Genomic DNA, 27,500 nt, shown 5'->3' on the forward strand with positions numbered 1-27,500 from the left:
AGAATCTTAGGAGAGAAAGTAATACAAAGGCAGCAAAACGTTGATAAAGGGATTGCACCTCCATGTGAGGTTGCGTTTACCAGTGAAAAGGAAATTGTTTTGTTGACCTGTTTTTATTTATAACAGCAAAAAACAATGACTAAAAAGCTCACTGACACGACTGCCTCGCCAGTGAAAACATGAACAGGACACGTGGGCGAAAGCAGCAACAAACATTGCAATGGAGTTCCATGTGGAGGTAATGAGGCGCGTCCTGTTGAACCACGAGAATCACGTTAGCTTGCACTTGGACTTTCGTGGGAGTTTTAATGTGGCTTTGGTTCTTGATATTCCGTGAGCAAGATGCTTTTGAAAGAACCGCCAGTGCGTTGATGATGGATGGGTTTTATTAGTGTGGGTGGGGTGGGGGAGGTGGGTAGGTGGGTGCGGGGGCGTGGTAGGAGGGAGCGGGGTGGTAGGAAGGGGCAGGGACGTGGTAGGAGGGAGCGGGGTGGTAGGAGGGGGCGTGAGCGGGGTAGGAGGCCTCCCCCTCGTAGGCGACGTTGGCGACGTAGCCGTTGTCGTGATCGGCGGAGAATTCCACGATCTCGGTTCGGCCGTCGGGAAGAGCCACGCTGTACGATCCGGAGGTGACGTGACCGTCGCTGGTCTGGGCGTGGGCGTAGTCGTTGCCCGAGTAGGGGTCCTTGACGGCGTAGGCGAACTCGAAGGGCATTCCTGGCTGCTTGTAGGTCGGGCGAGGAGCGCCGTAGACGGGAGGAGAGTCGGGACGGGGGACGGCGGAGGCCACAGCAGCGAGGGCACCCACCACGAGGATCAGCTGCGGGAGGGAACAGGGAATTCTAAGATAAAATCCACAATCTCAACGAACGCCATAAGAAAGGCACAGGAACTTTGTAAGAAAACAGGAATTTCCCAAAGAAAGACACTACGTATTCAGGAAACCCCTTTTGATATAATCTGAATAAATCTTTTGGAATCAATAACGAATAAGAAGAAATGAGTGTAATTAATAACTTATGGCGGAAAACTTCTGGTTAAGTACGTCTTGTCACCACATCACCGATGGTCTACTTATTTTGTTAATAAATGGTATTACGAAGTCAAAATATTACATAGATTATGAAATTGAGAATCGGAAGAAGAGACAGGGATATGGGAGCGAGGAGGGGAGGGTGGAAACGAGAGAAAGAATTCTGAGAGCCTAAAAATGTACAAATAAAAGAATGATGTATATTCTGAAAGCTGCTCACTTTCGCAGACATGGTGTGAGTCGCAGAGGAGCTGAGTGAGCTGTGATGCTCGGCTGAAGGAGGAAGCCCCTTTTATACTCATCATGCAAGTTGTGACGTCACTGTTACGAGCACTGATTACTGCAAAAGTAAATGACATTGATGATAGTAACGAGAAAGCAGTTATAGAATGTCAAATAATGATGTGAACAACAAAGTGATGATGCTAATGGGATTAAGTAGGCATTAATGATACCAAAACAATTAAATGGTTATAGTCATCAGGTGATCCTGAAATGATAGAATAATCTATGATTATAGAATACCAGACATGCTTCTGATGCCAGGAACAGTAATAACAGATTCACATGAGTAGAAATTAACAGCCACAGTAAAAATAAAATTGAATGTAACGTTTCGAATTCGTCAAAAGTTCCTCAACAGATTAACAAAAAATCACTACTTCGGTTATTTGTTTTTCTGAGGAAGTCCTGACGAGTTCGAAACATTACATTCAATTCCTTTTCTTATTGTGACTACGTTTCCGTTTATACTACTGCTGATTATAATACTGACAATATCATTAATAGTGATGATAGTAATAATATAGGAAATAGTAATACTTATGGAGATAATACCACCTGTAACAGTAATGACAGTAATAATAACGCCAACGATGACAGTAACGGTAATAGCAATGAATTATAAAAATGGTAATAACATCAAAGATAATCAGAATGAATGTCTCGCAGAGCAGCAATGTCTTTTGAGTTTTGCGTAACCTTTATTCCTTATCAGAGTAACAGACTGTTATATTTAGGACCTTAAAAAAACATCTTTTAACACATGCGGTGATGCAGTTTCGTTCTCTCATCATAAACCTTATTCATTATCATAATGGTGATGATGATAATGATAATATAAATGATCATAATAAAGATAATGATGATAACAATAGTAATAATGATAATAAACATCAACTTAATTACTCTAATCCTCATCACTATTATTGTTATTATAATCCTTATCAGTGGTACCACTATTGCTATCATTGTTATTGTCATTATCATTATTATTGCTATCATTATTATTATTATATAGTTATTATTATTACTATTATCGTTACTATTATTATAATTATTATTAAAATCATAATCATAATTATCATTATCATCATTATCATTATTATTAATGTTGTTTTGTTGTTGTTTTATTATTATTATTATTATTATTATTTATATTATCATTATGATCATTGTTACTATTATCACTATTATTATAATCATTATTATCACTATCATCATTATTAGTATCAACATTAAAATTATTATCATCTTTATCATCATCACCACTATCATCACCACCATTACTACCACCATCACCACCCACACTACCACCTCCATCACCACCACCGCCACCATCACTACCACTACCATCACACAACTAGCATCATCACCACCATCATCACCACAATCACCATGACACCACCACCCTCACCATCGCCACCATCACCACAATCCCTGTGACCCCACACGATACTCACTCGCCTTTGTATGAAGGCTTTTTCTGCCGAAGTGCTTATAGGTGTTTTGCCATTTCCCAGTGTTTATATTTGTCTTTTGTTGTGCTACATCTAGGTGGAGATAGATTATTTTCCTCGATCAGACGCCTTATCGCTGCAATCGACAGTCTACATTTCTGTGGAGTAACAATAACAAGAAGTAACTTAGTGTTGATTCTGGTACTTTTTATCGTTTTTTATTATTTTCTGCAACACGCCCTGCGCCGCAGATCACGATGGGTAGGAAAGGAATCCTGAGCATCCTGGAGCCGGCGCCCTACCAGCCATGGCTCACGGATGGTACAATGCCACCCTCCTTTACCGGTGTAGGTCATGCAAGAGCCACCACCACTGAGTGCCCACGGAGCCTAATAAGCCTCCAAGATCTTTGTGTTCCTGACGAGTCATTCCCATCACACCGGCCGGCAGACAATTTTTTCGTGACATGATTGTTACGGGAGTATTATTGTCATTAATATCATTATCATTATCATTGTTGTTGTGGTTGTTATTATTATTATTATTAGTAGTAGTAGTAGTAGTAGTATTAGTATTATTATTACTATCATTGTCATCATTATTTGGTTATCATCATCATTTCCATTATTATCATCGCCAATACTATCATTATTATTATCAGTGTCAGGAGGAGGAGGAGGAGGAGGAGGAGGAGGAGGAGGAGGAGGAGGAGGAGGAGGAGGAGGAGGAGGAGGAGGAGGGGGAGGAGGAGGAGGAAGAGGAGGAAGGCAATTTAGCACTTTCAACAAGGGTTTGATCCTCGTGCTAAGCCTGTCCGAGAACAGCTGCAGAACGATGCATGCTTGTGGTAGGCAGCTGCGAGAAGCCATATTGTAGCGAACCATTTTTGATACTGTAAATCAGTATACACATATATGTTCATTTTCACCGCTCCTAAAAGTATCAAACCTGTTCGCGGATTTTGTCAGCGTGAACGAGCTTGTTTCGTTCTTCCCGCCATGTATCATTAGGGCAAGATGAATGTCTTCTTATCACCCCCTTCGTTGTTGTGTTTACGTTTTCTTTGCTCCAATTTTAGCGTGGATAATGTTTAATTTGTGTACATTCTACGTGCTTGGCTCTCTTTTTCAATATTCATGTTTGATCGTCAGAAAGCGATCCGGCATACTACGGTCAAAATTCTTTCCTCAGGCGCCGTCGCAACCGTCAAAAAATGATTCATTTACTCGCCCCGTCGGAACCCTGCGTCGGAATATGTACCTCTTCCTCTGCCACTTATTTTTATGTAAAAGTTCGCCTTCAAGAGATACTCGGGGATCCGTATCTGCAGAGGATCCTCCATCTATATTATTATTTTTATTTACTCTTCCCTTGAGTGTTTGAGCTCCTACTTTGGCTCCTTTTTCATGTTTTTATGTATTTTTAGACAAGTTCCCTGGCGTTATTCCTCGCCTATACTCACGGCTCCAGCACAGCACTTCCAAGAGGTCCGGCTACCGACCTAGTTTTTGTTTTTAATTGTGTATTCTATATTTACTGTTTATTTTTGGTGTTGGTTAACGCACACGGCCAAAACACAGCACACTTTTGGCTTTCCCTCACCCCTTCCCCCTTTCCCTCACACCCGATAAGAAAACTTCTTTAAGACCATGACCCTTTTTTAAGAAATTACAACAATTCAACAAATTTTCAAAACGGGTATTCCTTCCCAACTTGATAGGTTTGACATACACCGACGGGGTGTCTCTCTAGCAGCTCCACCCCCCCCCCCCCCTCCCACAGCCACAACCCTGTCAGGAGAAATTTCACACATATCACATTTCAAGTGAGGAACGACCAGACCATCTTATCTTACAGCTGGATTCTTGGAGGATCAGTAAGTGGTACGGATGAGGCGTCGAACAAAGATGGAATACGATGACAGGAAAGGGAGGAAGAGCCTGCCTTTGTTGATGCTTAAAGCGAACGTCCAGCCGCGCACAAGGTCGTTGGGAGAATCAACATAAATAAAGCGAAACAATAAAGAAACTCAGATAGAAGAGAAAGAAATATAAAGGTAACAGGTTAGGCTTTCCAATGAAAGTTAAAGTTTCACTGAACTGCTTTTATTCATAACGGTAAAATAAAATGACTAATGAGCTCACTGACACTGGCTCACTTATGAAAACGTGGGCAAGACGTGTGGGCGAGGGAGTTAACAAATATTGCAGTGGATGTTCAGGTAATGAGGCACTTACTGATAAAACACGGGGAATAATGTAGCTTGCACTGAGATTTTTGTGTTTTGATGGCGTGTATTGAGTTTGGAAAGACGTTCATTTCGTGTTGGATATTTCACGATATAGGTGCTATTGTAGAGCCGCCTGTGCGTTGCCGATGGATGGGTTTTATTGATGTGGGTGGGGTGGGGGAGGTGGGTAGGTGGGGACGGGGGCGTGATAGGAGGGAGTGGGGTGGTAGGAGGGAGCAGGGTGGTAGGAGGGGGCGGGGTGGTAGGAGGGGGCGTGGGCTGGGTAGGAGACCTCCCCCTCGTAGGCGACGTTGGCGACGTAGCCGTTGTCGTGATCGGCGGAGAATTCCACGATCTCGGTTCGGCCGTCGGGAAGAGCCACGCTGTACGATCCGGAGGTGACGTGACCGTCGCTGGTCTGGGCGTGGGCGTAGTCATTGCCCGAGTAGGGGTCCTTGACGGCGTAGGCGAACTCGAAGGGCATTCCTGGCTGCTTGTAGGTCGGGCGAGGAGCGCCGTAGACGGGAGGAGAGTCGGGACGGGGGACGGCGGAGGCCACAGCCGCGAGGGCGCCCACCACGAGGATCAGCTGCAAAAAGGAACAGGGAATCCCAAGAAGAAATTTGCATTCTTGAAGAATAGCACATGAATGAATAAGGACGAAGAGTACTTTGCAAGAATGTAGAAAGATCTCGAGTACTGTCGCTTTAATTGCAGAAAATCCTTCTTTCAAATTAAGAAGATTTTAGGGGAAATACAAGGTCTAATTTAAAGGACCAAATGCAGTGACAGAAACTTATACCTCGTGCTTCTGAGTATGTCCTGTTGCTACACTACTAACAGTCTCATTTTGGTGATGATAGATTACTGAACGTTGTTGTAACGGCAACATTTTACGTGAAAAATACGGCGAAGGGGACAGAGAAGGGACGAAGGAAAGGCGGACGGAGAGAAGAGGCAGGCGGGAACTGAAGGAGAGAACGAGAGAGAGAGATGAATGAATAGGCAGGTAGATGGGTAGATAAATAGACAGAGATTTAACAGAATGAAAGTTTTTTTTATCCCTGAAGTTACTCACTTTCGCACACATGTTGGTGTTAATCGCAGAGGAGCTGAGTGAACTGGTGCTCGTCTGCAGGAGGAACCCCCTTATATACTCATCACTATAATGGAAGTTTATGAACAGTGGATACTTCAAAGGCATAGAACTTTAATAATGGAATGTGAAAGTAGTTTTATAATAGCAACACCTTTCTCAAGAATACTGCTATAAAGAATTAGATAATGTCAATAATCTAAAGCAAATATAACAGTTTGCACTTATTTCTACCATATTCTACTTAAATTACAATTTAAATATTACGAACGCAAATGCCATTGCAATGTTGTCAAACTTCATTATTGTTAACGCCATTATTGAGAAAGCTTTAAATTTTCCTATTCGTCAGAGTTATCTATATTAGCATCTTTAGAATTCCATCCGCTGTCGCCAAAACCACTAATAACTTCAAAATTTCCATCTTGACAGCCAGTATATAACTATCACGACTCGCCCAGCTCCTCCGCGACCAACGTCAACATGAGAATTAGTAGTTTCCAATAAGTCTATCCGTCTACTACTAAAATATGTAGTTTTCAGATTTTTACGTCATATACTTTCATTTTTGCGTTTCTAGCAAGTTTACGATGAGATTGATTAGCCTCATCATCTTCGTGGTAGGCGCCCTCGCGGCTGTGGCCTCCGCCGTCCCCCGTCCCGACTCTCCTCCCGTCTACGGCGCTCCTCCTCCGACCTACAAGCAGCCAGGAATGCCCTTCGAGTTCGCCTACGCCGTCCAGGATGACTACTCAGGCAACAACTACGCCCACCAGCAGACCAGCGACGGTCACGTCACCTCCGGATCGTACAGCGTGGCTCTTCCCGACGGCCGAACCGAGATCGTGGAATTCACCGCCGATCACGACAACGGCTACGTCGCCAACGTCGCCTACGAGGGGGTTGCTTTAAAAGCAAGGAGATAAAGATGTTTTCTTTCTATGTAAAACCAAACCGCACACGCCTTTGCTTCTTCCTCTGCCTTTCCAGGAGCTTCCCTTTTTATATCCGGTTATCAGTTATGGCTGAATTTCTCATCTCCCCCTCCTTTTTATTTCTAGAGGAATTAAAAGTCTAAAGCCATCTTTGGTTATCCAATAGAATCTCTCTCTCTCTCTCTCTCTCTCTCTCTCTCTCTCTCTCTCTCTCTCTCTCTCTCTCTCTTTCTCCACTCTCTCTCTCTCTTTCTCTCTCTCTCTCTCTTTCTTTCTTTCTTTCTCTCACTCTCTCTTTCTCTCTCTCTCTCTCTCCGCACTCGGCCGGAAGCCACATGTCACGCCGCAGAAGTTTTAAGATCTTCTTCTTCCTTTCTTTATTATTTCTTCTTCTCCTTCTTTTTTCTTCCTTCCTCTTTTTCTTCTTCCTCCTCTCCTTCTTATTTCTTCTTTCTTCTTTTTCTTCTTTTCTGCTTCTTGTTTCTTCTTTGTTCTTTTTCTTTTTCCGCTTCTTGTATCTTCTTTTTCTTTTTCTTCTTCCTCTTCTCCTTCTTCTTTTTGTTTCCTCTTTTTTCTTTTTCTTCTTCCTCTTCCTCTTCTTCTTGTTTCCTGTTTTTTTCTTTTTCTTCTCCTACTTCTTGTTTCCGCTTTATTATTTTTCTTCTTCCTCTTCCTCTTCTTGTTGTTTCTTCTTTATTCTTTTTATTCTTCCTCTTCTTCTTGTTTCTTCTATATTCTTTTTTTTTCCTCTTCTTCTTGATCCTTCTTTATTCTTGTTCTTCTTCCTCTTTCTCTTCTTCTGGTTTCTCTATTTTTTTTCTTCTTCCTTTTCGTCTTCTTGTTTTTTTCTTTATTCTTTTTCTTTTTCCTTTTCTCCTTCTTGTTTCTTCTTTATTATTTTTTATCTCCCTCTTCCTCTTCTTTCTAGGTTTTTTTTTTATTCGTTTTTTTTTCCTCATCCTCTCCTTATTTTTTCTTTATTATTTTCTTCATCCTCTTCTCATGCCTTGATTTCATTTTTATTCATTTTTTTTCCTTTTCCCCATCTCTTTCTTTTTATTTCTTGTTATTTTTTCTTCTTTTTCTTTCTCTTCTCCTTCTCCTTCCTTAGTCTTTACTCCTAATCTACTCTTCTTCATTTTTCTTTGCTCCTGAATCTTCTTTTCCTCCATTGTTATTAGTATATTGTTTATTATTACTTAGCTTTATTATTACTCTCGCTACGATTATAGTAATAATGATAATAATGGTGATAATGATGATTATCATTACTACTGTCATTATTATTATAATTTTACTTATCACCATTAGTAGTAATATTGACATTATTGTTATTGTCATTATTATTATTGCCATCATTAACACTGTTGTTATTACCATTATTGTTAAGATTATTGTTTTTTTTATTATTGTTAGTACCTTTATCTTTATAATTATCATTATCATTATTACTATTATCATTGCATTATTATAACTATTATAACTTATTATAACTAACTTACTATTACTATTTTTATTATCATCATCATTAATCATCATCATTATCATTATCATTATTTTCATTATCATCATTTTTATTACTTTTACTGCTACTACTACTATCATTATTATTGTTAAGATTACCATCATTATTACTCTTATCGTCATTATTACTACTACCATCATCATTATTTTTATTTTACTGCTACTGCTATTATCATTATCATTATCATTATCATCAATATCATTATTATTAGTATAATTATTTACATTACCATCATTATTATTATCATTATTAATATTATTATTGTTATTATTATCATTATCATTATCATTATCATTTTCATTATAATTATCATCACCACTATCATTTTCATTATTGGTATCATTTCTATTAACATCATTATCATTATCATCCCCAAGACCATTATTGCCCATAATATCATCATCTTGGACATCATCGTTATAAGTGGCACAAGTAGAACTGTCATCATCTTTATTTTGAATGTTGTGAATACTGTTCATGGTTTTTATATCTTCAGGTTCATAAGCGTATCATAAATCGTATGACATTAAGTTATTTTATCTAGATATTACATGAAAACCATAATCGATATAGCACCTTGCTGTTCTTTTTCTTTTTTTTTTTCATTTTCATTACTAACTTAATACTATCGGCAATGTTTCGTTGTTGATAACACCATTATACCAAAAAATTGGCTGGTATTTCATTAATTTCATATCATCATTATTACAGCCTTTGCAGTTTCCGCTGTTGAAGATCGTGACATCAGAATTTCCCTTCTGGCGACGAGCATAAGAGGGACTTCCTCATTCAGCCGAGGCTTCACAGCTCACTCAGCTCCTCCGCGACCAATATGTCTGCGAAAGTGACTAACATCCGGAAGAGCTCTATCTCTTAGGCTTCGGGCTCTGTTTATCCCTTTCTCTCATTTACCTCTCTCTTCGTCAGTTCCTTCGCCCTCTCCCTGTTCTCCCTATCCCTTCTCCTTGTCCTCTTGCATGTTATATTGTGTCGTTGTAATTTTTGTCATCAATCTTTGAGCCAAGTCATTGAACAGTCAGTGATAGTAAAGGCAGGCACACAACCAGAAGCATCAAATATTCCGCCACAAGATTCAGTCATTGCATTTGCTCCATTAATATTCCTTTTTTGCTGTTGTTGCCAAAAGATGTCTTTACAATGTATAAAAAGGGATTTTCTGCAATTTAACTGCCCCGCCCCGACTTTCCTCCCGTCTACGGCGTTCCTCCGACCTACAACCAGCCAGGAGTGCCCTTCAGTCCTGGCTACGCCCTCGGTGACTTGGGCAGCGACTACGCCCACGTCCAGACCAATGGCAGATCCGGATCGTACAACGTGCCTGTTTACTGCGGCTCAGATCGATAAAATCCATCCTCAACGCACAGGCGGTCAGCCAAAAGCTCCTTGCTCTTTGGGCAGGAAAGTCACTGCCCAAAGGAGGGACTTTCCAAGCTCGATCCACATCATCAAAGCTCAAGCAAAAGTCACAGGACAAGCAAAGGCGTTTGTCACGCTACAACAATGCGTGCCTCTTTACCTCCACTTGGAAATCAATGGTACCATTTGCAGGCTCGTCTTGTTTTTGCTTTCAAAGGTGAGGCGTCTTCTTGTCGCTGTATTTTACTCATGAAAATAAAAGTTACTCGATAAAACATTTTTAAAATACACTGTAACCGCACACAACTCTTCTTTTTTTCTGCCTTTCTGAATGCCCTTTGTTATTTTCGTTTAATTCCTTTAACTAAGATTCTGTCTCTAACCCCTTGTGTGGCTGACGTAGGTGTCTGTGGGAGGAGCCCCTTTTGTCACACCGTCAGAGTGGCGATTCCCCGTGACGCGGGATGAAAGGCATAAGGGCCAGGATAGGTGGGCCCTGTTTACTCCACAACACAAAAACAAAAACAAAAAACAAAGGTGAAATAAAAAGTCCCTTACAAGCCCTCATGAGAAGAGTGGGGTGTCTGAGGAAGCAGTATAGTTACTTATAAATAACACTGTACGTTAAAAACAAAATGGCCCCTTTATATAAAGATACAGCCTTTACGCAGGGACAGGTAATGGGTCACTACAAAGTATAATACATCAACTTCCTTTTTTTAAAAAAGAACATATAAAAATAATAAAAGTAAAAGCAAGTGTAGATACAAATATTTATAACATAAAATGAGTATCAAAACAGATACCGTAAAAACGCTAAAAGGTGAACACAAATAATAGACAATACTAATAATCAAACTTAAAAAGAGAGGCACTAAAATACGTCAAAAACTGCCCTGAGTAAGAATGGTAAAAATATGCCACGAAACTATATAAGTATCAACTACAAGAACACACAAAAAAAACTGACATGGCCATGGATCACCAAGATACGACGAATAAAAACTGAAATTCGAAAGAAGAACTCACAGAAAATAACATTTAAATTATAATACAACGCGAAAGTAAAAAGTAAAAAAAAAAATAAAAAATAAGCGGCAGTTCAGTATCATGAAGCTTCGCGGTTCTAAAATACTCATCAATAATAAACAAATCTCTATAATCGCCACGGCAGTCTTATTCTGGACTACACGTGTGTACATAATTTACGCCTATATACCCTGAGATACATGTACATAATGAGCAAATAAATAAATTAATGTATGTAAGCGTCGGTAGAACAAAAATATGAATAGAAACGATAAATTAGGGAGGAGAATGGGGAAAATAGCAGGGAGAGCCATAATTAGGACAAAAAGGAAGAGAGAGGAAGAGAAAGAGGAATGTATGAGTGAGTGAGTGAGTCTGTGTGTGTATGTGTGTGTATGTGTGTGTATATGTGTGTATATGTGTGTACATATGTGTGTATATATGTGTGTGTGTGTGTGTGTGTGTGTGTGTGCGTGTGTGTGTGCGTGTGTGTGTGTGTGTGTGTGTGTGTGTGAGAGAGAGAGAGATAGGGAGGATGAGGAAGAGTGAGGGAGTGGTAGAGGGAGGAGGAGGAGGAAAAGCAGCAAGGTTGAGTAAATAGGGGAATGAGAGAAGGAGGGAGAGAAGCAAGGGTGAGTGAGTGGGAGAGGGAGATGAGGAGCCGTCATTTGCAGATCGCTTGCAAATACCTTGACAAGAAACAGCAAGCCCTTACCCTCGCCGGTGCTGCTTGCACTCGCTGATCGCAAAGTATGCAGCTGTAAGACAAGATGCTCTGGCTTTTCCTCACAGGTATCTGATGCTCGTGCTTTGTGAAATCTCTCCTGACAGGCGTTTCCGCAGCATCTTGAGGGACCTGACGATCGATGATTTACCAAGTTGGAAAGATAAAGCCGTTTCAAACATGATTTGTTGAATTGCAGTGATTTCAGCAGCCAACAATACTGAAACAGTATTCACATTCAAACCAGTTTAAACGAAAATACAAATAAAAAGGCGATAATAATGATCCCTGGCGAGAACGAGACAAGGTCGCCCACGCTGACAAAACTCGCGGAAAACGTTCGATGCTTTTAAGAACGGAGAAAACGAGTACTTTATTCATAATAATAATGATAATAATTAGTATGAATATTTATTTATGATAAATAAATGATATTTATAGTAAGTGAATTGATAACGATGATAGTGATTATGATAAAAATGGTGATAATAACAATAGTGATAATGATAATGCTATTATCATTACGACTTATTGTTCTTATCATTATTTTCATAAATGCTATTAATGTTGTTATTATCATTATTATCATTATGACTATTATTATTATTATTATTATTATTATTATTATTATGATTTACATTATCATTATCACAATCATTATTATCAGTATCAGCATCATTATCAGTATATCTTTATCATTATGATTATCTTTAGTACACTCTCATTATTATTCTTAGCAGAATCACTGTTATTACTGTATCATTATCATTATTATTTCTATTAATACCTTTATTATTATCGTCATTATTATGTACATAATTATCATTATCGTTATTATGCTAAGTCCAGTCGACGCTGAGAGGCGCAGACGAATCACCAGGAGTGAAGACAGTCATATTCTTATCCTGAGAAACAGTCTCGTTTTCATTCTAATTCTGTCAATCTTTGCAACGATGCTTACATCTGTTCAGGATTAATTGTTCATGCAAATACCATACCATCATCATTTAACTTCTATTTTTATCAGAAATACCTACTTAGTACCAAAACTTTGTTGCTAAAATGTTATTTGCTGAATATTTTTTGTATGACTTTCAGTAACTGCTTTCACGCTTTTATCATCATCAACGTCATTTGCCTTTGCAGTATCCAACTCGCAACAGTGACGTCACAACTTCCATGATGAGTATAAAAGGGTCTTCCTCCTTCAACCGAACATCACAGCTCTCTCAGCTCCTCTGCGACCAACACTAACATGTCTGCGAAAGTGAGTAGCTTTCGGTTTTAAAAAATCTGACACTTTAGTTAGTGAATCTTTCTTTCTCCTTCTCTCACTCCCAGTCTCTCTCTCTCTCTCTTTCTCTCTCTTTCTCTCTCTCTCTCTCTGTCCGTGCTTGAGCTCTGTGGCATCATAATATTCTACGTAGCATTTTGACTTTGAGATATTCATTAATTACATTTGTTCCTTCAGAGTTCCCTTTTGTTTCCAAGAGATTACTTCAGATCATATAAGAGGGAAATATGAAGTGATTTTCACCGGGATATTTCTGCTTTCCTACGAGGCTCCTGTTCTACGTGTGTGAATTTTAGCTCGGAATTCTCTGCTCCCTCCTGCAGCTGATCCTCGTGGTGGGCGCCCTCGCGGCTGTGGCCTCCGCCGTCCCCCGTCCCGACTCTCCTCCCGTCTACGGCGCTCCTCCTCCGACCTACAAGCAGCCAGGAATGCCCTTCGAGTTCGCCTACGCCGTCAAGGACCCCTACTCGGGCAACGACTACGCCCACGCCCAGACCAGCGACGGTCACGTCACCTCCGGATCGTACAGCGTGGCTCTTCCCGACGGCCGAACCGAGATCGTGGAATTCACCGCCGATCACGACAACGGCTACGTCGCCAACGTCGCCTACGAGGGAGAGGCCTCCTACCCCGCCCCTGCCCCCTCCTACCACCCCTCTCCCTCCTACCACGCCCCCGCCCCCTCCTACCCACCACCCACGTCCTACCCTCCTCCCCCACCCCACCCGAACCAATAAATGCCATCCATCTTCAGCGCACAGGCGGCTCTGCCAAAAGCTCCTTGCTCAAGAAGTATCCAACGCCAAAGGAAGGACTTTCCAAGCTCAAGCCACACCATTAAAATCCATGCAAAAGTCACAGGCAAAGTCTAGGTGCTTCCTGTGCTTCAGCAGTAAGTGCCTCACTGCTTCCACATGGAATTTTATTTCAACATAAACTTATGTTTTCACAATGGACGCGTCTTCTAGTCTCTGTATTCTACTCTTGTAAATAAAAGTTACTCGATAAAACTTTTTTCTAATTACAATGTAACCCCACACACCTTTGCTTCTTTCTCTGCCTTTCTGAATGTCTTTTGTTATTATATTTTCTTTCCTTTAACTAAGACTCTGTCACTGACCCCTTGTGTGGCTGGACGTCCGCGTCAAGCATCGACGGACACATTCTTCCCTTCCTTCCTTCCTATTCCCTTTCGCTCTTCAGATATATCATCGCAAGATGATAGATACGCAAAACTGGAACTGTATTCACATTCAAACCAGACCAGATTAAACGAAAATACAAATAAAAAGGCAATAATAATACCTGGCGAGAACGAAACAAGGTCGTCTACGCTGACAAAACCGGCGGAAAACGTTCGATGCTTTTAAGAACAGAGAAAACGAGTATTTTATTTGTATAATGATTCAAGATAACAAAAAGTATTCACTATAGTGCCGCTTCTCACTCGTTGTCGCTCCGCAGCTGCTCTCTGGCGACGGAATTAGAAAAGAATCAGACCCTTCCTGAAAGTGCTTCGAATCTCTTCTTTTCCTTCTCTCTGCTCTCCTCCTCCTCCTTCTTGGCCCCCCTTTTCTTTTTCTTTTTTTCGTCTTCTCCGTCTTCTCTTTTTTAACTTCTTCGTCTGCGTGTTCGTCCTCTTTTTCTCCTTCCTCCAATCAGATTTTAAGAACATATGTGTTTTCTTACACAAATGAGGCTCAATTTTGACACTGGTAATAATAATAATGATGGCGATAGTAATGGTAAGGAAAATTATTATGCTAATGAGAACAAAACAATGATAGGAGCGACAATAATGATCATAATGATCATAATGAAAAAAAAATAAGTGGATAATAATGATAATAACTGTAATATAGATATTGAAAACAATAATAATAATAAAAAGGATAATGATATTTGTAGTGAGTGCAGTAATAATGATAGCAATGGTCATGGTGATAATGATAATAGTGATTATGATAATGTAGTTATTCTTTATCAACATTATTGTAATTATTTCTGTCATTATCCTTATCATTATCACTATCATGATTACCGACATTATAATTATTATTACAATTATTTCAGCATCAGTATCATTATCATTATTATCATTATCTTTAGCAGCAATATCATCATTATCATCATCATTATTATCATTAATAGAACTGTTATCATTATCATTATTATCATTACTAACATCATTATCATTACTATGCTAAGTCCAGTCGACGCTGAGAGGCGCAGACGAATCAGCAGGAGTGTAGACTGTCATATTCTTATCCTGAGAAAAGTCTCGTTTTCATTCTAATTCTGTCAATCTTTGCATCGATGCTTGATTCTAATCAGGATTAACAGTTCATGCAAAACACAGAAACGTAACTGCCTCGCGAGTTATTCTGCTTATCATCAGTGTTGTTACCATAATCATTAATTTATATTTATATTCACTATCATTGTTATTGTCATTATTACCATTATTGGTACAATTGTCACTATCAAGAACATTATCGGTGCTGTAATCTGTAGTAACGGCAGTGGTAGAACGTGCGTGACCTTTATGTCTAATCTTGCAAGTATTGTTAATGGTATTGCTGTTTTCGGCATCAGAAGAATATCTGCTGATCTGTTATCATAAAACGTCATTACCGCATTTACCTATTCTTATCAGGAGTACCTACTTAATAGCATTAACATTATGAATCTGTTGCTAAAATATTTTTTGCTGAAATTATTTGTTTGACTTTCTATAAATGCTTTCACGTTTTTATCATCAACGTCATTTGCCTTTGCAGTATCCAGTGCACGTGACAATGACGTCACAACTTCCATGATGAGTATAAAAGGGTCTTCCTCCTTCAACCGAACACCACAGCTCACTCAGCTCCTCTGCGATCAACACTAACATGTCTGCGAAAGTAAGTGGCTTTCGGTAAAAAAAAATGACTTTCTAGTTATTGAATCTTTCTTTTTCCCTCTCTCCCACCCCCTCTCTTTCTCCTCTCTCTCTCTAGATCCATCCACCCCTCCTGCTCCTTATTCTTCTCTGTCCGTGCTTCAGCTCCGTTGCTTCATATTGTTCTACGTGGCTTTTTGCCTTCGAAATATTCACTAATTACATTTATTCCTTCAAAGTTCTCTTTTGTTTCCAAGAGATTACTTCAGATCATGTAACAGGGAAATATGAAGTAATTCTCTCCAGGATATTTCTGCTTTCCTACGAGGCTCCTGTTCTTCGTGTGCGAATTTTAGCTCGGAATTCTCTGCTCCCTCCTACAGCTGATCCTCGTGGTGGGCGCCCTTCGCGGCTGTGGCCTCCGCCGTCCCCCGTCCCGACTCTCCTCCCGTCTACGGCGCTCCTCCTCCGACCTACAAGCAGCCAGGAATGCCCTTCGACTTCAGCTACGCCGTCAGGGACTACTCAGGCAACAACTACGCCCACGCCCAGACCAGCGACGGTCACGTCACCTCCGGATCGTACAGCGTGGCTCTTCCCGACGGCCGAACCGAGATCGTGGAATTCACCGCCGATCACGACAACGGCTACGTCGCCAACGTCGCCTACGAGGGGGAGGCCTCCTACCCCGCCCCTGCTCCCTCCTACCACCCTGCTCCCTCCTACCACGCCCCCGCCCCCTCCTACCCACCACCCACCTCCTACCCTCCTCCCCCGCCCCACCCACACCAATAAATGCCATCCATCCTCAGCGCACAGGCGGCTCTGCCAAAAGCTCCTTGCTCAAGAAGTATCCAACGCCAAAGGAAGGACTTTCTAAGCTCAAGCCATACCATTAAAATCCACGCAAAAGTCACAGGCAAAACTAAGGTGCTTCTTGTGCTTCAGCAGTAAGTGCCTCATTACTTCCACATGGAAATTCATTTCAACATAAACTGACTCGTCTTGATTATGTTTTCACAGGTGAGGCGTCTTCTAGTCTCTGTATTCTACTCTTGTAAATAAAAGTTACTCGATAAAACTCTTTTCTAATTACATTGAAACCGCAGATACCTTTGCTTCTTTCTCTGCCTTTCTAAATGTCTTTTGTTATTTTCGATTCTTTCCTTTAACTAAGACTCTGCCACTGACCCCTTGTGTGGCTGGACGTCCGCGTCAAGCATCGACAGACACATTCTTCCATTCCTATTGCCTTTCCCTCTTCAAATTTGTCATCGCAATACCTCATTCATACATTGTTTGTTTTTTTAAATATTACTCATTTTCTTTTGACATGGAGTCAGTCAGTTGCAGATAGTGAGGATCTTAGATATAATCTCTCTCTTGCAAATACCTTGACAAGAAACAGCAAGCACTTACCCTCGCCGGTGCTGCTTGCACTCGCTGATCGCAGAGAAGGCAGCTGTGAGACAAGATGCTGTGGCTGTTCCTCACAGGCAGCTGATGCTCGTGTTGTGTGAAATCTCTCCTGACAAACGTTTTCGCAGCATGTTGAGAGGTACACAGAACTGAAATAGTATTTACAATCTAACCAGAACAGATTAAATGAAAATACAAATACAAAGGCGGTAATAATAATGTCTGGTGAGACTAAACAGGGTCGTTTACGCTGACAAAACTCGCGGAAAACGTTTGATGCTTTTAAGAACGGAGAAAACGAGTGCTTTAACTGTATTATAATTTGAGATACCAAAAATGATTCGCTACAGTGCCGCTTCTGGAGGACTAGGTGTTAACCGCAAAACACTCTCGCTGTCGCTCCGCAGCTGCTCTCTGGCGACGGAGTTAGAAAAGGATCAGACCCTTCCTGAAAGTGCTTGGAATCTCTTATTTTCCTTCTTTTCCTTGCTCTCCTCCTCCTCCGCCTTCTCCTCCTTCGTCCCCCTTTCTTCATATCATTTTTTCCTTCTACGTCTTCTCCTCTTTTTTTTTTTTTTTCCCCTTCGTCTTTTTCCCTTTCTTCTAATCAGATTTTGACATCAAATGTGTTTTCTTATACAGATGAGATTCTTCTTAAAAGAACAAACTCAGAATCAGTTTTGACACTGGTAATGATAATGATGATGGTGATAGTAATGGTAAGGAGAATGGTTATGGTAATGAGAACAATCAGACAATGACAATAATGATAATGATAATAATGATAATGATAATAACGATAATTATATTTGTAGTGACTGCAAGAATAATGATGGCAATGGTCATGATAATAACGACGATGATAATACTAGTACTAACGATAATGAAGTTATTTTTTATTACTATTGTGATTATTATTACCATTTTTATTGTCATCATTATCATTATTATCATTATTATTAGTAGTAGTAGTATATTTGTATCAGTATTATGATTATTGACATTATCATTATTATCACAGTTATCAGTATCAGTATAATCATCAGTATTATGACAATAATTATTATCATCACTATCACTGACAACACCACCTTTAAAAATTTAGGGTTATATATAAAAGATAGCATTATAGTTTAATTTTGTTTATAAAACAAATTCCCAAGACCGCAAGGTCAAATGGCGGTGCTTCACAGACACTCTTCATGTGTATGGAATAACAACAATAAATCATATTTTGAATATTTTGATGTAACCCAAGATCGGACATGCATTTAGTCCCCGATGACAATTTATCTTGAGTTTGACGTATAAATACTACTGATTGGCCATTTGTTTGGAGAGGAAGTGGATCGAATCATCTTTGTGCATATCGGCGGATCTGCAATAGATGTTAATGAAGGTGTGAAAAGCGTGTTGATATGCGTGGTTATGTGCGAAGGAAATGGAGAGGCTGGAGCGTGGAATGCCGAAGGATGACAAGTTATTTGGCTTGCTTGTGACTCTTGTGTGAGCTTTGAATGTTGTGGCTTGAGTTTCCAAACTTCTTTGGTTGTGGATTTTCTTGAGCAAGAAGCTTTTGGCAGAGCCGCCTGTGCGTTGACGATGGACGCGTTTACTGATGTGGGTGGGGTGGGGGAGGTGGGTAGGAAGGGGGCCGTGGGTAGGAGGGGGCAGGGTGGTAGGAGGGGGCGTGGGCGGGGTAGGAGGCCTCCCCCTCGTAGGCGACGTTGGCGACGTAGCCGTTGTCGTGATCGGCGGTGAATTCCACGATCTCGGTTCGGCCGTCGGGAAGAGCCACGCTGTACGATCCGGAGGTGACGTGACCGTCGCTGGTCTGGGCGTGGGCGTAGTCGTTGCCCGAGTAGGGGTCCTTGACGGCGTAGGCGAACTCGAAGGGCATTCCTGGCTGCTTGTAGGTCGGGCGAGGAGCGCCGTAGACGGGAGGAGAGTCAGGACGGGGGACGGCGGAGGCCACAGCCGCGAGGGCGCCCACTAGGAGGATCAGCTGCAGGAGGGAACAGGGAATGCCAAGATAAAATTCACAATCTCGATGAACGTCACAAGAGAGGCACAGGAACGGCGGGAACTTTGTAGTAAAACAGCAATTTCTCAAGGAAAGATACTTCGATTTTAGGAATCGAAGAAATCTTTTGGAATCAATAACAAAGAAGAAATGGGTGCAATTAATGAATCTTGTGGAATAATACTGGATAAACTTTTATGGTGCGTTCAGAAGACGCCCTTAGTGATTCTTTTTGCTGATGATGGATTAAGGAATTATACTACAAAGGGGAAATGTTACGTGGAAGGTGAAATGGTCCTGTCTCACTGTGTACCCTCAGAAGGCAATGGCAAACCACTGAGTATGTTGCCTAGTTATACCATGATGATGCAGAGTATTGGCATCGCCTGGTCGCCAGCGTCACGTGATTCGGCAGCAAAAGAAGAAGAAGAAGAATGGGACTTGCGAAGGGACAGAAGGAAATGGGGGGAAAGGAGGAATAGATGGGAACGAGAGAAGAGGAAGGAGAGAGACGTTTGCTAGTTCGAAGGCCTGAAAGATATATGTATATTTTTTTCCCGGAAGATACTCACTTTCGCAGACATGTTGGTGTTGGTCGTAGAGAAGCTGAGTGAGCTGTGGTGTTCGGCTGAAGGAGGAAGCCCTTTTTATACTCACCACTAGAAGGGAAACTGTGACGTCACTATTACGAACACTGCTGCAAAGGCAAATGACGTCGATAATGATAACGTGAAAGTAGTTATAGAATAGTCAACAATATCAGCAAAATATTGTTAGTTACAAAGTTACGATGTTAATGCTATTATATTAACAATACCGATGCTTATAACAGTAATCATAATAATAATAATATTAAAGATGATGACCATTGTCATATCTATCTTAACACAATTTATCCTCTAGTATCTTGTAAAAACTCTAAGGTGGTAACTAATTTTGCCGGAAATTGGCTTATTGTAAATCTCAGAAAAAAACGCGGGAAGCCTTGATGACGTCACAGCCTTCTTAAACAAAATTAGTACTAGTAATAATGATGATAATGATTATGATATCAATGATAATAATGACAATGATAATGATGATAAAAATAGTAGTAATAATAATGATAATAATACTAATACTTCAAATAATAACAATAGCAAAAACAATACTGATAATAAAGATAACAAAATAATACTAACAATAAAACACTGGTGATGATAATGATACTGATGATGATAATTGTAATAATGTGAATTATAATGGTAATACGTAATAAAAATTATATTAATAATAAAAATAATGATAACAAGAATAGTAGTTATAATGATAATGATAAACATAATGATAATAACGATGATAATGGTAGTTATAATGATAATAATGATAGTAATAATGGTGATAATAATCATAATAATAACAATAATGGCAATACTAATACTAATAAAACTTATTATCATATCAATAATCATGGCAGTGATAATAACAAAAGTATTAATGATAAGGATAATGATCATATAAATGATGATGATAATAATGATAATAATGATAACAATAATAATAATAATAATAATAATAATGATAATAATAATAATAATAATGATAATAACATTGAAATTCATTTCACTATAAACTGACTCGTCCTGTTTATGTTTTCACAATGGACGCGTCTTATAGTCTCTGTATTTTACTCTTGTAAATAAAAGTTACTCGATAATTTTTTTTTTAATAACGTTGTAACCGCACACACCTTTGCTTCTTTCTCTGCCTTTCTGAATGTCTTTTATTTTCGTTTCTTTCCTTTGACTCAGACTCTGTCACTGACCCCTTGTGTGGCTGGACGTCCGCGTCAAGCATCGACGGACACAGTCTTCCCTTCCTTCCTTCCTATTCCCATTTCCTCTTCAGATCTGTCATCGCAATACCTCATTCATACATTTTTTTTTTTTCTTAAATATTACTCGTTTTCTTTTGATATGGATCTCTTGAAGTCAGTTGCAGATAGTGAGGATCTTAGATATAATCTCTCTCTTGCAAATACCTTGACACGAAACAGCAAGCACTTACCCTCGCCGGTGCTGCTTGCACTCGCTGATCGCAGAGAAGGCAGCTGTGAGACAAGATGGCTGTTCCTCACAGGCAGCTGATGCTCGTGTTGTGTGAAATCTCTCCTGACAAACGTTTTCGCAGCATGTTGAGGGGTACACAGAACTGAAATAGTATTTACATTCAAACCACAACAGATTAAACGAAAATACAAGTATAAAGGCGGTAATAATAATGTCTGGTGAGACGAAACAGGGTCGTTTTCGCTGACAAAACCTGCGGAAAACGTTCGATGCTTTTAAGAACGGAGAAAACGAGTGCTTTAATTGTATTATAATTTGAGATACCAAAAATGACTCGCTACAGTGCCGCTTCTGGAGGACTAGGTGCTAACCGCAAACACTCTCGCTGTCGCTCCGCAGCTGCTCTCTGGCGACGGAGTTAGAAAAGGATCAGACCCTTCCTGAAAGTGCTTGGAATCTCTTCTTTTCCTTCTTCTCTATGCTCTCCTCCTCCTCCTCCTCCTCCTCCTTCGTCCCCCCTTTCTTCGTATTCTTTTTTTCTTCTCCATCTTCTCTTTTTTTCTCTCTCTCTCTTTCACTTCTTCGTCTGCGTGTTCGTCTTCTTCGCCTTCTTCTTTTTCCCTTTCTTCTAATCAGATTTTGACATCAAATGTGTTTTCTTATACAGATGAGATTCTTCTTAAAAGAACAAACTCAGAATCAGTTTTGACACTGGTAATGATAATGATGATGGTGATAGTAATGGTAAGGAGAATGGTTATGGTAATGAGAACAATCAGACAATGACAATAATGATAATGATAATAATGATAATGATAATAACGATAATTATATTTGTAGTGACTGCAAGAATAATGATGGCAATGGTCATGATAATAACGACGATGATAATACTAGTACTAACGATAATGAAGTTATTTTTTATTACTATTGTGATTATTATTACTATTTTTATTGTCATCATTATCATTATTATCATTATTATTAGTAGTAGTAGTATATTTCAATATGTATTATGATTATTGACATTATCATTATTATCACAGTTATTAGTATCCGTATAATCATCAGTATTATGACAATAATTATTATCATCACTATCACTGACAACACTACCTTTAAAAACTTAGGGTTATATATATAAAAGATAGCATTACAGTTTAATTTTATTTATAAAACAAATTCCCAAGACCGCAAGGTCAAATGGCGTTGCTTCACAGACACTCTTCATGTGTATGGAATTACAATAAATCATATTTTGAATATTCTGATGTAACCCAAGATCGGACATGCATTTAGTCATCGATGGCAATTTATCTTGAGTGTGAGGTATAAATACTACTGATTGGCCATTTGTTTCGAGAGGAAGAGGATCGAAACACCTTTGTGCATCTCGGCGGATCTGCAATAGATGTTAATGAAGGTGTGAAAAGCGTGTTGATATGTGTGGTTATGCGCGAAGGAAATGGAGAGGCTGGAGCGTGGAATGCTGAAGGATGACAAGTTATTTGGCTTGCTTGTGACTTTTGTGTGAGCTTTGAATGTTGTGGCTTGAGTTTCCAAACTTCTTTGGTTGTGGATTTTCTTGAGCAAGAAGCTTTTGACAGAGCCGCCTGTGCGTTGACGATGGACGCGTTTACTGATGTGGGTGGGGTGGGGGAGGTGGGTAGGAAGGGGGCCGTGGGTAGGAGGGAGCAGGGTGGTAGGAGGGGGCGTGGGCGGGGTAGGAGGCCTCTCCCTCGTAGGCGACGTTGGCGACGTAGCCGTTGTCGTGATCGGCGGTGAATTCCACGATCTCGGTTCGGCCGTCGGGAAGAGCCACGCTGTACGATCCGGAGGTGACGTGACCGTCGCTGGTCTGGGCGTGGGCGTAGTCGTTGCCCGAGTAGGGGTCCTTGACGGCGTAGGCGAACTCGAAGGGCATTCCTGGCTGTTTGTAGGTCGGGCGAGGAGCGCCGTAGACGGGAGGAGAGTCGGGACGGGGGACGGCGGAGGCCACAGCCGCGAGGGCGCCCACTACGAGGATCAGCTGCAGGAGGGAACAGGGAATTCCAAGATGAAATTCACAATCTCGACGAATATCACAAGAGAGGCATAGGAACGACGGGAACTTTGTAGTAAGACAGCAATTTCTCAAGGAAAGATACTTCGATTTCAGGAATCCTCTTCAGAAATAATCTGAAGAAATCTTTTGGAATCAATAATAAAGAAGAAAAAGGTGCAATGAATGAATCTTGTAGATTAATACTGGATTAACTTTTATGGCGTGTCCAGAAGACGCCCTTAGTGCTTCTTTTTGTTGATGATGGATTAAAGAACTATACTAGAAAGGGGAAATGTTAAGTGGAAGATGAAATGGTACTGTCTCACAGTGTACCCTCAGAAGGCAATGGCAAACCACTGAGTATGTTGCCTAGTAATACCATGATGATGCAGAGTATTGGCATCGCCTGGTCGCCAGCGTCACGTGATTCGGCAGTAAAAGAAGAAGAATGGGACTTGCAAAGGGACAGAAGGAAATGGGGGAAAGGAGGAATAGATGGGAACGAGAGAAGAGGAAGGAGAGAGACGTTTGTTAGTTCGAAAGCCTGAAAGATATATGTATATTTTTTTCCGGAAGATACTCACTTTCGCAGACATGTTGGTGTTGGTCGTAGAGAAGCTGAGTGAGCTGTGGTGTTCGGCTGAAGGAGGAAGCCCTTTTTATACTCATCACTAGAAGGGAAACTGTGACGTCACGGTTACGAACACTGGAAGCTGCAAAGGCAAATGACGTCGATAATGATAACGTGAAAGTAGTTATAGAATAGTCAACAATATCAGCAAAATATTGTTAGTTACAAAGTTACGATGTTAATGCTATTATATTAACAATAACGATGCTTATAACAGTAATCATAACAATAATAATATTAAAGATGGAGACCATTGTCATATATATCTTAACACAATCTATCCTCTAGTATCTTGTAAAACTCTAAGGTGGTAACTAATTTTGCCGGAAATTGGCTTATTGTAAATCTCAGAAAAAAACGCGGGAAGCCTTGATGACGTCACAGCCTTCTTAAACAGAATTAGTACTAGTAATAATGATGATAATGATTATGATATCAATGATAATAATGACAATGATAATGATGATAAAAATAGTAGTAATAATATTGATAATAATACTAATACTTCATAATAAAAGCAAAAACAATACTGATAATAAAGATAACAAAGTCATACTAACAATAAAACACTGGTGATGATAATGATACTGATGATGATAATTGTAATACTGTGAATTATAATGGTAATACGTACCAAACATTATATTAATGATAAAAATAAAGATAATAACAAGAATAGTAGTTATAATGATAATGATAAACATAATGATAATAACATTGATAATGGTAGTTATAATGATAATAATGATAGTAATAATGGTGATAATAATCATAATAATAACAATAATGGTAATACTAATAATAATAAAACTTATTATCATATCAATAATCATGGCAGTGATAATAACAACAGTAATAATGATAAGGATAATGATCATATAAATGATGATAATAATAATAATAATGATAATAATGATAATAATAATAATAATAATAATGATAATAACATTGAAATTCATTTCACTATAAACTGACTCGTCCTGTTTATGTTTTCACAATGGACGCGTCTTCTAGTCTCTGTATTTTATTCTTGTAAATAAAAGTTACTCGATAAAACTTTTTTCTAATTACATTGTAACCGAAGATACCAAACCTTAGCTTCTTTCTCTGCCTTTCTGAATGTCTTTTGTTATTTTCGTTTCTTTCCTTTGACTAAGACTCTGTCACTGGCCCCTTGTGTGGCTGGACGTCCGCTTCAAGCATCGACGGACACAGTCTTCCCTTCCTTCCTTCCTATTCCCTTTCGCTCTTCAGATCTGTTATCGCAAAATCTCATTCATACATTTTTTTTTTTTTTTTTTTTTTTTTTAATATTACTCGTTTTCTTTTGACATGGATCTCTTGAAGTCAGTTGCAGATAGTGAGGATCCTATATATAATCTTTCTCTTGCAAATACCTTGACAAGAAACAGCAAGCACTTACCCTCGCCGGTGCTGCTTGCACTCGCTGATCGCAGAGAAGGCAGCTGTGAGACAAGATGCTCTGGCTGTTCCTCACAGGAAGCTGATGCTCGTGTTGTGTGAAATCTCTCCTGACAAACGTTTTTGAAGCATGTTGAGTGATACACAGAACTGAAATAGTATTTACATTCAAATCAGAACAGATTAAACGAAAATACAAGTATAAAGGTGGTAATAATAATGTCTGGTGAGACGAAACAGGGTCGTTTACGCTGACAAAACTCGCGGAAAACGTTCGATGCTTTTAAGAACGGAGAAAACGAGTGCTTTAACTGTATTATAATTTGAGATACCAAAAATGATTGACTACAATGCCGCTTCTGGAGGACTAGGTGTTAACCGCAAACACTCTCTTTGTCGCTCCGCAGCTGCTCTCTGGCGACGGAGTTAGAAAAGGATCAGACCCTTCCTGAAAGTGCTTGGAATCTCTTCTTTTCCTTCTTCTCTCTGCTCTCCTCCTCCTCCTCCTCTTTCTTCTTCGCCCCCCCTTTCTTCATATTCTTTTTCTTTTTTTCTTTTTTCACTTCTTCGTCTGCGTGTTCGTCTTCTTCGCCTTCTTCTTTTTCCCTTTCTTCTAATCAGATTTTGACATCAAATGTTTTTTCTTATACAGATGAGATTCTTCTTAAAAGAACAAACTCAGAATCAGTTTTGACACTGGTAATGATAATGATGATGGTGATAGTAATGGTAAGGAGAATGGTTATGGTAATGAGAACAATCAGACAATGACAATAATGATGATAATAATAATGATAATGATAATAACGATAATTATATTTGTAGTGACTGCAAGAATAATGATGGCAATGGTCATGATAATAACGACGATGATAATATTAGTACTAACGATAATGAAGTTATTTTTTATTACTATTGTGATTATTATTACTATTTTTATTGTCATCATTATCATTATTATCATTATTATTAGTAGCAGTAGTATATTTCAATATGTATTATGATTATTGACATTATCATTATTATCACAGTTATTAGTATCCGTATAATCATCAGTATTATGACAATAATTATTATCATCACTATCACTGACAACACTACCTTTAAAAATTTAGGGTTATATATATAAAGGATAGCATTACAGTTTAATTTTATTTATAAAACAAATTCCCAAGACCGCAAGGTCAAATGGCGGTGCTTCACAGACACTCTTCATGTGTATGGAATAACAACAATAAATCATATTTTGAATATTTTGATGTAACCCAACATCGGACATACATTTGGTCCCCGATGGCAATTTATCTTGAATTTGACGTATAAATACTACTGATTGGCCATTTGTTTCGAGAGGAAGAGGATCGAATCACCTTTGTGCATCTCGGCGGATCTGCAATAGATGTCAATGAAGGTGTTAAAAGCGTGTTGATATGCGTGGTTATGCGCGAAGGAAATGGAGAGGCTGGAGCGTGGAATGCCGAAGGATGACAAGTTATTTGGCTTGCTTGTGACTTTTGTGTGAGCTTTGAATGTTGTGGCTTGAGTTTCCAAACTTCTTTGGTTGTGGATTTTCTTGAGCAAGAAGCTTTTGGCAGAGCCGCCTGTGCGTTGACGATGGACGCGTTTACTGATGTGGGTGGTGTGGGGGAGGTGGGTAGGAAGGGGGCCGTGGGTAGGAGGGAGCAGGGTGGTAGGAGGGGGCGTGGGCGGGGTAGGAGGCCTCTCCCTCGTAGGCGACGTTGGCGACGTAGCCGTTGTCGTGATCGGCGGAGAATTCCACGATCTCGGTTCGGCCGTCGGGAAGAGCCACGCTGTACGATCCGGAGGTGACGTGACCGTCGCTGGTCTGGGCGTGGGCGTAGTCGTTGCCCGAGTAGGGGTCCTTGACGGCGTAGGCGAACTCGAAGGGCATTCCTGGCTGCTTGTAGGTCGGGCGAGGAGCGCCGTAGACGGGAGGAGAGTCGGGACGGGGGACGGCGGAGGCCACAGCCGCGAGGGCGCCCACCACGAGGATCAGCTGCAGGAGGGAACAGGGAATTCCGAGCTAAAA

At 40.0% G+C, this 27,500-nt stretch overlaps 8 protein-coding genes across 8 annotated transcripts; 3 read left to right on the top strand and 5 right to left on the bottom strand.

Annotated features, from left to right (window-relative positions):
• Positions 1 to 102: 102 nt before the first annotated feature.
• Positions 103 to 819, bottom strand: LOC125035964 (cuticle protein 18.6-like). Its single transcript, XM_047628279.1, has one exon. It carries the CDS (start codon positions 713 to 715, stop codon positions 389 to 391), a length of 327 nt encoding a protein of 108 aa, XP_047484235.1. The 5' UTR covers positions 716 to 819; the 3' UTR covers positions 103 to 388.
• A 4,340-nt stretch (positions 820 to 5,159) lies between these two features.
• LOC125034700 (cuticle protein 18.6-like) lies at positions 5,160 to 5,585 on the bottom strand. The gene has a single exon (XM_047626621.1). It carries the CDS (start codon positions 5,484 to 5,486, stop codon positions 5,160 to 5,162), a length of 327 nt encoding a protein of 108 aa, XP_047482577.1. The 5' UTR covers positions 5,487 to 5,585.
• A 1,103-nt stretch (positions 5,586 to 6,688) lies between these two features.
• Positions 6,689 to 9,923, top strand: LOC125034708 (cuticle protein 21-like). Its single transcript, XM_047626630.1, has 3 exons — positions 6,689 to 7,012; positions 9,307 to 9,402; positions 9,801 to 9,923. The coding sequence occupies exons 1-3, from the start codon at positions 6,689 to 6,691 to the stop codon at positions 9,921 to 9,923; spliced, it is 543 nt and encodes a 180-aa protein (XP_047482586.1).
• Positions 9,924 to 12,943: 3,020 nt separating this feature from the next.
• LOC125034717 (cuticle protein 18.6-like) lies at positions 12,944 to 14,023 on the top strand. Its single transcript, XM_047626642.1, has 2 exons — positions 12,944 to 12,955; positions 13,306 to 14,023. Exons 1-2 carry the CDS (start codon positions 12,944 to 12,946, stop codon positions 13,717 to 13,719), a joined length of 426 nt encoding a protein of 141 aa, XP_047482598.1. The 3' UTR covers positions 13,720 to 14,023.
• A 1,850-nt stretch (positions 14,024 to 15,873) lies between these two features.
• LOC125034727 (cuticle protein 18.6-like) lies at positions 15,874 to 16,944 on the top strand. Its single transcript, XM_047626655.1, has 2 exons — positions 15,874 to 15,885; positions 16,251 to 16,944. The coding sequence occupies exons 1-2, from the start codon at positions 15,874 to 15,876 to the stop codon at positions 16,656 to 16,658; spliced, it is 420 nt and encodes a 139-aa protein (XP_047482611.1). The 3' UTR covers positions 16,659 to 16,944.
• A 1,464-nt stretch (positions 16,945 to 18,408) lies between these two features.
• LOC125034730 (cuticle protein 18.6-like) lies at positions 18,409 to 19,889 on the bottom strand. Its single transcript, XM_047626668.1, has 2 exons — positions 19,878 to 19,889; positions 18,409 to 19,368 (listed from the first exon to the last, which is right to left on the bottom strand). Exons 1-2 carry the CDS (start codon positions 19,887 to 19,889, stop codon positions 18,895 to 18,897), a joined length of 486 nt encoding a protein of 161 aa, XP_047482624.1. The 3' UTR covers positions 18,409 to 18,894.
• Positions 19,890 to 22,506: 2,617 nt separating this feature from the next.
• On the bottom strand, positions 22,507 to 23,376 carry LOC125036365 (cuticle protein 18.6-like). Its single transcript, XM_047628940.1, has one exon. The coding sequence runs from the start codon at positions 23,275 to 23,277 to the stop codon at positions 22,990 to 22,992; it is 288 nt and encodes a 95-aa protein (XP_047484896.1). The 5' UTR covers positions 23,278 to 23,376; the 3' UTR covers positions 22,507 to 22,989.
• Positions 23,377 to 26,588: 3,212 nt separating this feature from the next.
• Positions 26,589 to 27,462, bottom strand: LOC125036475 (cuticle protein 18.6-like). The gene has a single exon (XM_047629080.1). The coding sequence runs from the start codon at positions 27,360 to 27,362 to the stop codon at positions 27,075 to 27,077; it is 288 nt and encodes a 95-aa protein (XP_047485036.1). The 5' UTR covers positions 27,363 to 27,462; the 3' UTR covers positions 26,589 to 27,074.
• Between the last annotated feature and the right edge of the window lie 38 nt (positions 27,463 to 27,500).

The sequence above is a fragment of the Penaeus chinensis genome, chromosome 2, assembly GCF_019202785.1.
Source record: "Penaeus chinensis breed Huanghai No. 1 chromosome 2, ASM1920278v2, whole genome shotgun sequence".
Classification (NCBI taxonomy): Eukaryota; Metazoa; Arthropoda; class Malacostraca; order Decapoda; family Penaeidae; genus Penaeus; species Penaeus chinensis.

Excerpts from the sequence above, each read along its gene's own strand:
- LOC125036365 (XM_047628940.1), bottom strand. The coding sequence starts at position 23,277 with ATGCCCTTCGAGTTCGCCTACGCCGTCAAGGACCCCTACTCGGGCAAC.
- LOC125034700 (XM_047626621.1), bottom strand. The coding sequence starts at position 5,486 with ATGCCCTTCGAGTTCGCCTACGCCGTCAAGGACCCCTACTCGGGCAAT.
- LOC125035964 (XM_047628279.1), bottom strand. The coding sequence starts at position 715 with ATGCCCTTCGAGTTCGCCTACGCCGTCAAGGACCCCTACTCGGGCAAC.
- LOC125034708 (XM_047626630.1), top strand. The coding sequence starts at position 6,689 with ATGAGATTGATTAGCCTCATCATCTTCGTGGTAGGCGCCCTCGCGGCT. Across the intron at positions 7,013-9,306 it reads ACGAGGGGGTTGCTTTAAAA|AATTTCCCTTCTGGCGACGA; the intron begins GCAAGGAGATAA and ends TCGTGACATCAG. Across the intron at positions 9,403-9,800 it reads CGACCAATATGTCTGCGAAA|CCAGGAGTGCCCTTCAGTCC; the intron begins GTGACTAACATC and ends ACCTACAACCAG.
- LOC125036475 (XM_047629080.1), bottom strand. The coding sequence starts at position 27,362 with ATGCCCTTCGAGTTCGCCTACGCCGTCAAGGACCCCTACTCGGGCAAC.